The sequence below is a fragment of the Hylobates moloch genome, unplaced genomic scaffold (assembly GCF_009828535.3).
Source record: "Hylobates moloch isolate HMO894 unplaced genomic scaffold, HMol_V3 SCAFFOLD_14, whole genome shotgun sequence".
NCBI lineage: Eukaryota > Metazoa > Chordata > Mammalia > Primates > Hylobatidae > Hylobates > Hylobates moloch.
In genome coordinates this window covers 15,933,952-15,949,551 of record NW_026652289.1, presented here as the reverse complement: position 1 = coordinate 15,949,551, position 15,600 = coordinate 15,933,952, and the positions used below count along the sequence as shown (strand labels likewise).

General features: G+C 43.3%; 1 protein-coding gene across 1 annotated transcript; it reads left to right on the top strand.

The window, feature by feature from the left end:
- The first annotated feature begins 2,103 nt into the window (after positions 1-2,103).
- Positions 2,104-2,808, top strand: LOC116481532 (dapper homolog 1-like). The gene has a single exon (XM_032174264.1). The coding sequence runs from the start codon at positions 2,104-2,106 to the stop codon at positions 2,806-2,808; it is 705 nt and encodes a 234-aa protein (XP_032030155.1).
- Positions 2,809-15,600: the final 12,792 nt, after the last annotated feature.

The window sequence follows — 15,600 nt, the reverse complement described above, 5'->3', positions numbered from 1 at the left end:
TGCCCAGGCTGGAGTGCAGTGGTGTGATCTTGGCTCACTGCAACCTCCGCCTCCCAGGTTCAAGCGATTCTCCTGCCTCGGCTTCCCTAGTAGCTGGGACTACAGGCATATGCCACCATGCCCGGCTAATTTTTGTATTTTTAGTAGAGAAGGGGTTTCACCATGTTGGCCACGCTAGTCTCAAACTCCTGACCTCGTGATCTGCCCGCCTTGGCCCCTGAAAATGCTGGGATTACAGGCGTGAGCCACCATGCCCGGCGAGATTATGCATTTCTATTAAGCTCCCAGGTGCTGCTGATGCTATTAGTCTATGGACAACTCTTGGTAGCAAAATCTAAGGTAAAGAATTTCCAAAGAAAGTCCGAGTGTGGCAGGCCAGGTCTCACTAACGTGGTGCTCCATGACAACTGATTCAGCCCTGTCTGAGTGGTTAAGTTAAATACTAAAAGCTGAAAGAGCCAGAGTGCTTATACAAAGGGTGGAATGTAACAGAAGTCCACCAAGAGTTTTGCCTACGTCTTTCATGGGTCTTGAAGCATGACAAGGTAACAAAGGAATTCTTAACAGGACCCATTTAGGGTTAAACAAATTTTATTGAGAGTCTGAAGACACTCCCTAGGCCTCCACAAACAAGTTTACTGGGGGTCTGGAGGAACTCCCCAAACCTCTATGATTTAACAGGAGACAAGATAAGGGTAATCACCCTAGCACCTGGACCCATTTAGATTAAGTACATTTATTGAGGCTCCAGAGGAAGGTCTTCAGGACTCAGACCTGTTATAGATGGAAAGAAGTGAATCACTTATGTCTTTTTTTTTTTTTTTTTAGCAGTAAAACAAACCACTTATTACTGCATATGTGTTATGTTAAATTTACACAATGATATATAAAAACACATACTGTTTATATTATATAGTAATTTAACATCAACAGGAATATCAACACAAGTACTACTCATGCACAAAACATGCATATATTGGTATACAAAAAGCAATTTTACACAATACTGTTTACCAAAATTTTTTTCTTAAAAAAACAGCCCTTCCACATAGGATCAGCGGTCCAATCTGGACTGGATTGCACTAATATGTTCAGGTCAATGCTTCGGTGGCATAGCGCTCAGTGAGCAATTCTGGGATTGGAGTCATGCTCAAGGGTTACTTTATTAATAGCGAATGTCTCTGTGCCCAAGGACCAAAATTTTATCCCAAAACTAAATCCTCCAAGGAATGAAAGGTTGGACTGGCTACAAATCAGGGAGGGAAAAGAAGGCATCAAAATGTTGGATAAACGGCCCTAGAAGGGGTTATTAGGAACAGGGCCTAGGCACCAAGTGTGGCAAAAGTTTTTGTGAATCCTTTTAAGGTCCCTATCCAGGCTGCCATCTCTGGATTTAAGGTCTGGCCTCCAAGTCATGAGTCTAGTAAAAAGAACAGTTCTGAGAATAAAACCGAATGGGGATACATCTGAGAAATGTAGACTATATAAAAAACTATAGAATACAATGACTGCCCCTCATACCTACTTCACACTATTGTATGTGGTGCCCCTCGACAGGAAAACCCTCATGGAGGCACTGCCCTGAAGACTCAAGGAGCAAATATAAATCCAAAAATTCCATCCACCTGACCTTGGGATCAAAAGATCTTATCCCAATAAAACTTGAACATCAAAACTTGTACCTTGCCGGATGCTCAGAAAGTTTAAAATAAAAAACAGCTGGTACCACAAAACTCACTATCACCACCATTAAAACCTCAATATTTACTTCTAACTAGCAAAACGTTCTTTACCTTCCATTAAAGGCACTAGCGTCCATACATGAAGATGAAATAATAATTTACCTTGGTTTTATATTTTTCAAAAAAGCATTCCATTAAAGTATTATACAAAAATGAAAGCACCACCTTTTTTATTTTGGCAGCTAGGGAGAAGAAAAAAAAAGACGCTTTCTACACCAAAGATGTCACTCTAACCGTCGTCATCAGTTTCAAAGAGCCAGACCGAAAGCGGAGAGTCTTCTTTTTGAGGTTATGTGAGGCCTTAATTTTGACAAAGGTTTTGGCGGGGTAGGTGTGAAGGTATGGGGCAGTTACCGTTTGAATGGGCAGAGTCTGGGCAAACTGGCTCCACCGGGGCCACAGGAACGTGGGCGTCGCGAAGAGCTCCAGCCTGAAGCACCGCGGCCCAGCCCTCCAGGGGCTGGAGAACGGCTTGCCCACCGTCAGGGAGAAAACGCGGGCCGGGAGCAAGAAGTGTCGCTTCCTGGATGACTTGGATACAAATAAGAAACTCAAGAAAGCCTCCTCTAAGGGGAGGAAAAGCGGGGGCAGGCCCGAGGCTAGTCTTCCCGGCAGGCCCGCGAGCGGGGGCCACGGGTCAGGGAGCAGGGCGCATGGCCACGGACGGGAGGCGGTGGTGGCCAAACCTAAGCACAAGCGAACTGACTACCCGCGGTGGAAGTCTTCGGCCGGGATTTCCTACGAAGAGGTCCTGAGGAGGGCCCGGCGGGGTCGCCAGGAGAATGTGGGGCTGTACCCCGGCCCCGTGCCGCTGCCTTACGCCAGCCCCTACGCCTACGTGGCTAGCGACTCCCAGTACTCGGCCGAGTGCGAGTCCCTGTTCCACTCCACCGTGGTGGACACCAGTGAGGACGAGCAGAGCAATTACACCACCAACTGCTTCGGGGACAGCGAGTCGAGGGTGAGCGAGGGCGAATTCGTGGGGGAGAGCACAACCACCAGCGACTCTGAAGAAGGCGGGGGCTTGATTTGGTCCCAGTTTGTCCACACTTATGTCTTCAGATGAATGCACATTTACACATAGATATATAGCTTAGAAGGTATATAAGCTCTGGAAAACATTGTTATTTTGAGTTGGTCTGGCGATATTTTCCAGGCCGCCTCTCTGTACCCGGTTACCGAAATAAAGACTCTCTTCTTCCACAGTTCATCTGCATCTCATTATTGGGCCGTGAGAATAAGCAGCCCAACCCTCAGTTTGGTCTGGGAACAAGAGGACCGTGGAAGGTGTGGCTATGTCATAATCATCTGGGGACACATAAAAATACAGATGCCTGGACCCTATGCCACATGCTCCAATTAGCAGATCTTGATAAAGCTCTATTTTTTAAAAGAAAACATTTCCTGGAAGACTCTGATAGCAAACTAGGTCTGAGGACTAAATAAAGTGATATTTTCTCCATTTCACAGCTGGCAAATGAGATAATAGCTAACCTATCTATAATTATAATGATGTTAATTAACCCTTGAAAATGCGGGATGGGAATAGAGGAGGATTAGTATTAATATAAATTCACATCTGGTATCCTCCGTGCCTTTGAAATTTACCATCATAGCGCATGGTCTCGATGGAGAAAAGATTATACTGTCAGAAGGGTAGTTTTCTTTTTTCTTTTTAGAAATTGAATAACGTGAATAAAATGCAATATATTTTAGATACTCTAAGTTCATGCTCTCATTAAATGCCCATATCGCCCCTGAGAGATAAGCAGTGTTATCTTTTCATAGTTAAGAAACTAAAGGGAAGGAATATTAAGTCAATAGCATAAGGTCATTATGCCAAGGAGTGGGAGAATTAGGATAAAAACACAGGCCTCTCTACCATCAGTCTCATACTTGTGACCTGAGATCCTTGCAAGCTGCAAGCTATGGGTAAGCCTTAATTGTAGAAAATCTTAATTTTTTGAAACTTTGGAAATTGTCCTTGTGTGCTATTTTTGGCACTTCATGGTATAATCTTTAGAAATTGTTCACATGCTGGCATAAATCTGGACATAAAATGATTAAAGATAAATATCTTCAGAGCTATCTCAACTTATCTGTGGTGGTGCTGATAATATTAGAGATGTTTCATGGGGATCATGTGGTGGCTGGATATCTTCATCACCCCACTACAAAAGTCACATATCTCTGCATTATTGAGGCATGGAAAAGATCAGTGTAGCAGAGAGTGGTCACAGTCATAAAGCAGGACATTTAAAACTAGACCATTCTCGTATCAACATGTGAATCTGAAAGCATTTTGAAGCATATACTCTGACAGCAATCCTCCATATAAATCAGCTAAAAGAGTCTTGGTACCCAGTGCTCTTTTAACATTACCATGCATGTTGATTAATAATGTTTTGCAAATCTAAGTAAAAATCAAGGTTGTCTTGGGACACAGAAATGGAATCCATGGGCCAGATGTTCATCTAGTGAATAGCTCTCATGGTTCTTTGATTTGAGGTGAGAGGACAAAAAGAAGCTTTATTCATTAAGTGAGAGCTGCGTAGAACAACAACCAACCAAAAGCAAAATCATATTTTCCTTTTACTATCCCAGACGGCTTCCATTCTAAACGTAACTCAAAGTAGTATTATTTAGTGGACTTTGGAGCCAAAATGCTTGGCTTTGAGTCCCTGCTCTGCCCTTTCCTAACTGTGTGACCTGGAAAAGTGACCTAGCCTCAGCTTCTGTATTCATAAGATGCAAATGAAGCAGTAGGCTGAACTTGGCTGTTGTAAGAACCAAATAAGTTAATATCTTGTAAAGTGCTGAGAATAGTGCCTGGCTCGCAGTAAGTAGTATTTGAATATTAGGATGAGTGTAAACTATGTGAAGATCCTAGGTGCTGTGGAGTACATAACTATTGTCCCTACCCCAAGGGATATTTATGATTTTTAAAAAAATAACTGATATTCTCTCCCTAGCATCTATATCATGATTTACCAAGCTGAAAGTCACTTTCCTTTCGGAAATGAGTACTTAGAAAATAATAATAATGGACATGAGCATTTGGTGGCAAAAGAGTTCAATATCCTGTTATCCGGCTATCTGCTGTGGTTTAAAAAAAAAAGTGGGGAGATGGCAAAGGATGGGGGCAAACTCAGAATCATGCTTTGGAAAAGCTCTGAGTCCTACCAAGTTGCCAAGAAAATAATTTAGCACAGAAGTGAATTATTCAACCCTGTTGTACTATTGGTCGTTGTTCTCAGGGCTAATGCAATGTTTCTATCTAATTTGTTTAGCACAGGCGTTTTTGCCTTAATGCATGCCTGCCCTGTAGACTAGTGTAACAGTCATCTCCCCCAAGAATAGTCCGAAAAGAATTTAAGTGAATTTTACATTGACCTCTTCCTAGGGGCCTTGTAAAGTCTCAAGAGTCTTACTGGAGAATAGAAATACAGATAGTTGTCCACTTCAATGGACTTGTGGAGATCAATTACCTACTGCCTTTGGAAATATCTTTTAATATTAAATGTTTTCTCAAAATCAATATTGTTATTAGAAATCCCAGAAATACTTCCCTAAACTATTATGACTTACAACCACTTCATTATAAAAATCATGACCCTCTAATATGTACTGACCAGACAACATCCTTCCCCATGTCCAAGACACAAAGATTTCCACTATAGAGTTCATCAATGTATGGGGGATGACCTGCAAAAACAGGGGAAAATTGTAACTTTAAAAGTTATTTAAAATTAACCAGCATTGTTATTAAGTATAAAGCACCATGCTCTGATATTTTACATACGATGGTGAATAATGAATAATACTGTAATCTAAGTTTTAAGAAGTTTAACCTAGTTTGTGAATTTAGATATCCAAAGTTTAGATTTTTCACAATAGAAATGTTAAATCAGTGATGTTCAAACATTTTTCTCCCTTAGAACTATTTCTCAAATAAAATCTTCAGAGAAAGCCTAATAAGTAAAAGAGATATATTTACAGTGGTTCTGATTGGAGCAGTAGGGGGTGAAACTCTGTCTGATTTCCACCTGCCAACATCCTTCATTTGAAAAACCTCCAAAAAGCACAGTTTGAAAACCACTGATTTCATTAACAATTCAAGACATCACAGAAGGAATGCTGTGATACTCTAGCAAATTTCAGAAAACACTGCAGATTGCCTTCCCAGCATCCTCTCTGCCATCTTCCACCTTTCTAACAGTGCCTGGTCTTCAGGTCCTTCCTCCTCCAGGTGGTCATGGGCCTCAGGAGAGGCTGCTTTGTCTCCAAAACAGACAAGTGAGTCCTGATTGGACAAAACCATAGATTCTCAAACTCTTTGTCCTAAGACTCCTTGCCACTCACAAAAACTGAGGACTCCCCAGACAGCTTTTAGATTATATCTAATATTTAACATATTTGAAACGAAAACAGAAATGTTGAAAATATTCATTAAATATTTAATAACAAAAATAAAGTCATTATTACATTAACATAAATAACATTTTATAAAAACTGACATATTTTCCAAAACAAATACAATTAGTTTAAAAAGTGGCATTGCTTTCTCTTCCTTTTAATTTTCATTTTAAGTTCAGTAGTACTTGCTCAGGTTTGTTACTTAGGCAAACTTGTGTCATGGGGGTGTGTTATACAGATTATTTCATAACCCAGGTATTAAGCCTAGTACCCATTAGTTATTTTTCCAGATCCTCTCCCTCCATCTACCTTCCACCTTTCAATAGAACCCAGTGGGTATTGTTCCTCTATGTGTCCGTGTGTTCTCATCATTAAGCTCCCACTTATAAGTGAGAACATTTGGTTTTTTGGTTTCTGTGTTAGTTTGCTGAGGATAATGGCCGGTAGCTCCTTCCATGTCTCTGCAAAGGATGTGACCTCATTGTTATTTCTGGCTACATGGTATTCCATGTTGTACATGTACCACATTTTCTTTAGCCAGTCTATTATTGATAAGCATTTAATTACACATCTTTACTATTGTAAATAGTGTTGCGATGAACAGACATGTGAATGTGTCTTTATAACAGAATGATTTATATTCCCTTGGGTATATACCCAGCAATGGGATCGCTGAGTTGAATGGTATTTCTGTCAATAGGTCTTTGATGAATCACCACAGTGACTTCCACAATAGTTGAACTAATTTACACTCCCACCAACAGTGTAGAAGCTTTCCTTTTTCTTTACAACCTCACTAGCATCTGTTATTTTTTGACTTTTTAATAATAGCCATTGTGATTGGTGTGAGAGGGTATCTCACTGTGGTTTTGATTTGCATTTCTCTAATGATCAGTGATGTTGAGCTGTTTTTTTCACGTTTGTTGGTCACATGTATGTCTTCTTTTGAAAAGTGTCTGTTCATGTGCTTTGCCCACTAAAAAAGTGGCATTTTTTCTATTTTTGCAAATCTCTTTAGTGGCAGCCTTAATAGAGGATAGCTAGATTCTTGTATCTACCTTGCATTCAATCTACTGTATTGTGTAGCTTGGGTTGAAGAATATGGAAAGAAACCCCTAAACTGTGGCCTATACAGTTATGTTATTGGAAAGGGAGAAATAGTTCAATAGCTTTTTAATGTAATTATAGTATTCTTGGCCAGGCGCGGTGGCTTACGCCTGTAATCTCAGCACTTTGAGAGGCCAAGGTGGGCGGATTATGAGGTCAGGAGTTCAAGACCAGCCTGCCCAACATAGTGAAACCCCATCTCTACCAAAAATACAAAAATTTGCCAGGCGTGGTTGTGGGCACCTATACTCCCAGCTATTTGGGAGGCTGAGACAGGGAAATGGCGTGAACTCGGGAGGTGGAGGTTGCAGTGAGCCAAGTCGCACCACTGCACTCCTGCCTGGGCAACAGAGCGAGACTCAATCTCAAAAAAAAAAAAAAAAAATTATAATATTCTTATCTGACAGAACACCAAAATTTAACAAGTGACCATTTTCTAACAATAGTGTTGTGAAAGTCAAAAACATATTGATGAACATTTCAGTCTTGGTTACATTAAAATCTCTTGCACTATATTGGATATTTTACCTGTTCATAATTTTATAACAATAGGCATTCATCATTTGGAAAATACTGGCTCAATGAGTTACATAGATCTTCCAAATGTTGACATATTTCATTTACAATGTGAAAAGAAATCACACTCATTAATGTCATCATCAATCTCATCAGAAAAGTCTGTTAGTATTGGGAAGCTGTCCAGCTCATGGTGGCAGAAGAAAAACTTTCCCAGATTCAAATTTTTGCTTGAAAGCTCATATTTTATCATTGTCAAAAATAATGTCAGTTGTTTTCCTCAAAGTCATGGGCTCAATTCGTTCAATTTTGAGAAAATTTGTGCCAAATACTTAAGTCTGAATCACATAATTTGTCCATCAGTTTTTCATTCAAGGAAAATAATGGTCTAGGAAAATAGTAGATGATTCAGCTTCTAACTCAAAGAATTGCAGAAGGGCTTTCCTAAACAGAATCACCATTCCTGGGTCTGCAACAGAAGTGTTTTATATATATTTTCTATTTTTTCACATAAAATAATAAAAAGAATCAAGGGACAAAGTTTAATAAATTAATAATTTTTAGTGATTTATCAGGTCTTTTCTAGTAAAGCAACCTTTTAAATTATTTGCCTAATTTAATTAAAAAAATATGTGGTAGTGAATAACACAGTGACTGCTTATGCAATTTGGTGCCGTTTTACTGGTGTGAAGCATTTTACTCACCATTGCCTTTGCACTATCGCTGGAAATCTCAACAAAGCAAAAAGAGCAAATAACACCATGGGATTATTAGAGTAATAGTTTTCATTTTGCCAAGACCCTGAATGGTTTTGAGGACACCCAGGTATCTTCAGACCCCACACTGTGAACTTCTGGTCTAAGGTAATTGTGAATATCCCATTCATAGGCCAGTCAGTAAATGGTGTAAGATTCAACTCTGGCCAGTGAGATATAAAGGATATATGCTATGAATTTTCTGGGAAAGATGGCGTTACTCATAGAAAGACATTGGCTGAGGTAGACTTCTTCTTTTGGATTTTTCCATTATCTGTACCTTAAACTGTGGCAGCCACCCTCTACATAGATAAACTAGGCTGTGATGAAGTCACCATGAAGAGAATGGCATGTTTGTATTTATTTTTACTTAGGTCTTTTCCTAGGCCCAGTGTCTGTGATTTGCTGTACATAACAGCTGGGGCTCTATTGTTCCTTGAGAGAAGCAATTTCAAAAAGCTTAAGATGCAGCAAGAAATTTGATCCTTGATGGTGTATGAAGCCACTGAAATAACTAACCTCAGGGCCATTATAACTTAAATTTTTTTGCTTTGGGATTTAGTAAATTTCCTTTTTGGTTTTCTTATTGCTTATCATCAAAACCATCCCATCTGGTACTGAGGTATACATTCTTATTTTCCATTTGGCTGCAGCCACATGATTAAGGAAGAAACGCTAGTCTATTAACTACCAAAGGAAAAATCTCAACGTTTATATAAACTTTAAAATCAATATCAAGTAAGAAAAGAAATAAATGATGACAGCTACAATATTTTCAACTTTTTTATTTTTAATTTTTGTGGGTTCATAATAGGTATATATACTTATGGGGTACCTGAGATGCAATGTGGAATAATCACATTATGGAGAATGGGATATCCATCCTGCTTAGCATTTATCCTTTGTGTTACGAGAAATCCAATATATTTTGAACTTTAAAACAGAGCTTGTTTGAGCAGATGGCTCCATCTAACAATACCCAGCTGACTAGAGACTCCTTGGAGGGCACGGTGTTAGTCCATTCTCACACTGCTAATAAAAACATACCTGAGACTGGGTAATTTATAAAGGAAAAAGGTTTAATTGACTCACAGTTCAGCATGGCTGGGGAGGCCTCAGGAAACTTACAATCATGGTGGAAGGGGAAGCAAACACATACTTCTTCACATGATGTCAGTAAGGAGAAGTGCAGAGTGAAGGGTGGGGGAGGGAGAAGCCCCTTATAAAACCATCAGATCTCGTGAGAACTTGCTCACTCCAACAAGAACAGCATGGAGGTAACTGCCCCCCATGATTCAATTACCTTCCTCCAGGGCCCTCCCACCACTCGTGTGAATTACGGGAACTACAATTCAAAATAAGATTTGAGGCCGGGCGCGGTGGCTCACGCTTGTAATCCCAGCACTTTGGGAGGCCAAGGCGGGTGGATCACGAGGTCAGGAGATCGAGACCACGGTGAAACCCCGTCTCTACTAAAAATACAAAAACTTAGCCGGGCGTGGTGGCGGGCGCCTGTAGTCCCAGCTACTCGGAGAGGCTGAGGCAGGAGAATGGCGTGAACCCGGGAGGCGGAGCTTGCGGTGAGCCGAGATCGCGCCACTGCACTCCAGCCTGGGTGACAGAGCGAGACTCCGTCTCAAAAAAAAAAAAAAAAAAAAAAAAGATTTGAGTGGAGACATAGCCAAACTATGTTAAGCACCATGTTGTGTCCAGTGAAAAAATTAATTATGCCACAAGAAAAATCAGACCAAAAAGGAAAAAAAATACAAAGTTTAATTAATCTAAGTCATAGTTATTAAGGTTCTCCCCTTCTTGAACATATTAAACCATTTTCTATGAAGCAGTTTTCTTATAAAGTGCAGTCACTTCATGTGGTATTTTGTTGTTGTTTTGTTAACCACAGATTAAAACTGGAAGATTCCATGTGAAATTTGGTTTCCAGTCAAACTGTGAAAGAAAACAAATATGTGAATGCTAAAATGTGTTTTGGGTGAAAATATCATTTGAGCAAAAATATTGTAGATTGTAACTTCCAACATGTCTGTCATTATTCTGTAATTTATTCCAACTTTTCTAATACCTGGGAAGCAAAGTAATATCTTGAATTATAAAATAGGCAAAATGAATGATATTTAGAATCATCACTTAAGTATATTGATCCCATCCCTCATGAAAAGAAAAAGTGGGCCAGGCTGGTGGCTCATGCCTGTAATCCCAGCACTTTGGGAGGCTGAGGCAGGCGAATCATGAGGTCAGGAGTTCAAGACCAGCATGGCCAACATGGTGAAACCCCATCGCTGCTAAAAATACAAAAATTAGCCAGGCTTAGTAGGGGGCACCAGTAATCCCAGCTACTCAGGGGCTGAGGGAGGAGAATCTTGAACTCCAGAGGTGGAGGTTGCAGTGAGCCGAGATCACGCCACTGCACTCCAGCCTGGGTGACAAAGGAAGATCTTATCACCAAAAAAAAAAAATTGTCTCTTGTCCCCCCAACCACTGCTTACATTAATACAAAATGATGCCTTAAGCCTAAGAACAAAATTATGATTAACAGCTGGGCGCAGTTGTTCACGCCTGTAATCCCAGCACTTTCGGAGGCCGAGGTGGGTGGATCACTTAAGGTCAGGAGTTCGACACCAGCCTGGCCAACATAGTGAAATCCCATCTGAAAGGGGCCAGGCGGAGACCAAACTACACTGGTCGCGGTCAAGAGATCTTTATTGGAGGTATCGAGCAGTGGAGGTATCGAGCGGCACCACACAAGGAGAAGGAAGAGAAGAGAGAGAGGGCTGCTGGTGTGCTGGGTTTTATATCCCTTGGGCCTACGTGGATTGGGCTAGGGGCGGGCCCAAGGGAAGGCGGGAGATGCTTCTTTCTGATTGGCCCTCCTTTGGTGGGTTCAGACAGTGCCCGCTCAAGGAGGGGAGAAGAACCTGGAACTGGCCCCATCTTAAGGTACGGCGCCATTTTAAGGTACCCCATGTTACCTAACATTCCTCCCTTTTTGTTTTCTTAAATGGGGGAAAATGGGCGTCGTGGTTCATCTGGCTGCTTCCTGCTGAGTGGGGGAGCTGTGGGGAGGGGGCACAGGGAGAACTGTCAGGGTTGTGCATGGGGTAATGTTCCTTGTAGGTATAGATCCTCCAGTGCCGTGAGCCAGTTGAGGGGCAGGGATGGGTTGGTGATGAGCCAGCTGTCGGTGCGGAGATCGTTGAGAAATTTGTGGAATCAATTGGCGGTTGTCATGACTGGCTTGGGTTAGCAGGTTGTGAGCCCGTCTGTGGAATCTGTCCCATTCTCGCTGGTGGCTAAAAGTTGGTAGTTTCTGAGGAGAAGCTGGTTAAATGTTTGGTTGGATATGGAAGAGATTTGGTTTTTCATAAACTTAATGAGGCAGGGGAGTAGTGCGCAGAAAGCGAGGATATCCATTAGGGGGCCTAAAAAGGGAAGGAGCCAAGCTAAGAGGGGGGTTTTGAGGGTTTCCCAAAGGGAGGGAGTAGTGCTAGCATTCATTAGTTTACGTTTTATCTGATGTAGGTTTTAATGCTAGTTTCAATTACTTGGGACTCATTAATGTAATAACAACAGTTCTCCTGTAAGAAGATGCAAGTACCACCTTTTTCGGCTGTGAGTAGGTCGATGGCGTGGCGGTTTTGAAGGGTGACACCAGCTAGAGATGTGATTTGTCGTTGGAGGGTGGCTAGAGACTGAGCCGTTTCCTCAATGGCCGTCTGAAAATTGGGATATGCTGTATACCTATGAGAGAGGTTGTTAGAAAGAGTCCAAGCATGATAGGTAGGAAGATTGCTTTTTTTTTCCTACCGTCCTCAGAAGAGTTGGGTTTAGGGTGATTAAACTGATAGGCTTGAAGGCCTTCAGAGAAGGAGAGCAATGTGAGTTGAGGGACTAGTGTGGTGGGTATGCAGGGGCCAGGGATAGAGGAATTAATGGCCGTCTGGAGCTGGAAAGTTGGGGGGGGTGACAGTTTGTTTGCATGTTACGTTATGGGGCAATGGGGGGTGGTAGCTGGTGTTGTAACAGGTAGGAATAGGGACGCTGAGGTTGGCAAGGAGGGGGACATGGGAGATTACAAAGCCAGTGGTCGGGGGGAGGAGTTGCTTGTGTTTATGGAGCTAGATAGTGGAACCGCAGCAAGAGGGGGTTTGTTGATGTTTGCACATAAGAAACAATCAGAAGTAGGGACCTGAGAGGTGTTTAATAGTAGTAATCCTTCATTAAGGAACAGAAGCCAGGAAGCCTGTATGGAGGTTGCGTCGGCCTGTGGGTGTAGCTGGGATTGTAGTTCAGTCTCTCCTTGAGAAATATGTGTGTTAATTTCGGCTAGAACCTATTGGGAGTCAGTTTTTAGGGTACAAGTGATGGTTATAGTTTGTGCTGGATAAGACCAGGCGTTGCTTGGGTATATTTCCCCCTGTGGCTGCCTGTCCCTAGATTGCGTTGGCTGGGTCGGTGATGTGAATTGTTCGAGATGAGGCTTTGTTTTGGTGACATAATATATGAATGGGGTCTGTCTGTCTGTTTTTCTTGGTGATTTAATTCATAACACAGCTGGTCCAGGGACACCCATAGTTTTGAGGCCATTCAGTTTTACAGGCGCTGCGGGATTGTTGGTGTGGAAAGCAAATGGCAAAGTGGAACATGTGGAAATAAGGGTCCTAACCACTATTTATTATGGTGAGTTTAAGGAGGGGAAGGTTTACTGAGGATGCGTTGATGGAGCATCGGGTGTAACTGATGACATTGGTGTGTGACCTCTGGTTAGCGTTGTAGGTTTCTTTGAGGGTGAACAGGTAGTAGGATTGTGAAGGGGGCCTGTTGGTGGAGGAGGGTCCATAGAAGAAGATGTAAGAGGCGGAGAGCCAGAAGAGCGGGCTCGGAGCGGCAGCTTACGCCTTAGGAGTAGTAGGCGAACTTTGAGAGGGTTGTGGGGTACGGGCGTGCCTGGCTTTAGAGGGGTTTGTGGGTTCATGTTTAAGGAACTGGAGGTCAGAGGAGTCTAGAGTAAAGAAGGCGTTGAGAAAAGCTTTGAGCGCTTGAGGGCTTGTGTGGAAAATGGAATGGAGATACGAGAAGAGGGCGTGTTTTGGGGGGTCAGACTGTTGTGTCCTATCTGTGGTTAGCGTGACGGTGGGGGGTAGAGTTGTTAGAGCCGCGCGTCTGGCTTCTTGATTCGCTTTGTTATTGCCTCGTGTGACTGGGGATGAATTAACTTGAGAGAAGGATGTGATAAGCGTGAGTGAGGTATCTGCTGCCAGTTGGAATGCCTGAGTGGCTGCAATTAATTCAGCTTGTTGATTGGTGGTATTGGGTGGTAAGGACTTAGCCTCAATAGTTTGGGTTAGGGATACTATCGCGTATCCTGCGAGGCGTTGTCCATTGAAGGTGAAGGAGCTACCGTCTGTGAACCACGTGTGGTCAGGGTGGTTTAAGGGGCCTTCGATAATGTGGGTTGGACAAGGTAGCAGGGACTATAGAATCTCAATACAGTTGTGTGAGGGAGGATGTTGAGAGACAGGCAGGAGGGTGGCGGGATTGAGGGGTGCACATGTTTGGAAAGTTACAGCGGAATCGTGCAGGAAGGAAACTAGGAGAGACAGTACACGGCAAGGGGGAAGGGTTTGTAGACTTTTGTAGGTCAGGAGTTCCTTGAGTTGATGGGGGGAGGTAATGACAACAGCTGCCCTAAACGTTAATTTCTTTGACTCTCGAAGTAGTAGGTAGGCTGCAGCCGGGGCCCGAAGGCAGGGGGCCCACCCTCGCACGGTGGGGTCTAGTCAGCCAGCAGGGATGCAGAGCCTCCCATGGTGAGAGAGGAAGGGGTATATGTATACGGCGGCTGGCTGAACAGGGCGTCCCCTATTAGCCGATGGCGGTGTTGCGAGTCAGAACCTTCGAGCCGGTCGTCACCGAAACGAAAGAACTGATGGGCCTCTGTAAGGCCGAGGGCCATGGGTTACCTGGTACCAGGATTTTTTGAGCGAGAGAAGGGAGGAAACCCAGGCCGGATGAGTGAGGAGGGAAAGGAGAAAACTCAGTTCGCTGCAGGCCGGGTTCGCTCTCAGAATTGTTTGGATAGGTATGCAGCTGCCGCAAAGATGGGTCCGTGCATCTGACCTAGGACTCCGAGAGCCAAGCCATTGTGCTCGTGTACATATAGAATGAAAGGTTGTTTTAAGTCTGGAAGATGTAGGGCTGGGGCTTTGAGTAGTGCCTGTTGGAGTGACAGGAAGGGCTGCTTGACTGTGGCCTCTACAGGCTCAGATGGGGTACCTCGGGAGATAGGGGCTTTGCTAATAAATCCTTTCAGGCTGGAGACAGGGAGAGGATATTGGGGTTGGCTGGGGAAGTGATGTGGGTTTTTAAGGGCGCTGGCTGGGAGCGAATCTATGGAACTCACCACCAAGGCAATGAGTGAGGTGGATTGTGGGAGGGTGATTGGGTTGAAGTTGATGGAGGTAAAGGTGATGGAACGTCCATCCACTGTTAAAGAGACCCTGGGCTCCTGTGTGGTGATGATTTGTGTCAGGAAGGAAGTCCCAAGGCCCCGTCAGTCTTGAATGGCCAATCCTAGAAGATCGGGAGTTGGGATGGTAGCTGGCCCAGCCCCCCTTCGGGAGCCGGGGCAGTCTACGCCCCAATGGCCAGATTGGTGGCATTTAGGACATGGCCGGTTGGGGGGCCTGGGATTTAGGCACTCTCGGACCCAGTGCCCTTCCTTTCCGCATTTGAAACAGGGCCCTGGGAGCTGACGTTGGGATGGATGGGCAGACGACAACTTATGGCCGTGTGATCAAGGGGAGGCATGAAGGGCTTTTGCCAGTAACTGGTACTTTTGCCTCTTTGCCTTCTCATCTCGATTGTGATACACCTTAAATGCCGTCGCTAAGATCTCGGTTTGAGGGGTGAGGGGGCCTTTGTCCAGTTTTTTTAGTTTACCTTTGATATCAGGAAAACTCTGCCTACCGTCTGGGGTTTCGGGATCTATGTTGGTGTATTGTTGGAGTGCCTGTGTAAGGCGGTCTAGAAAAGCGGACGGGTTTTCA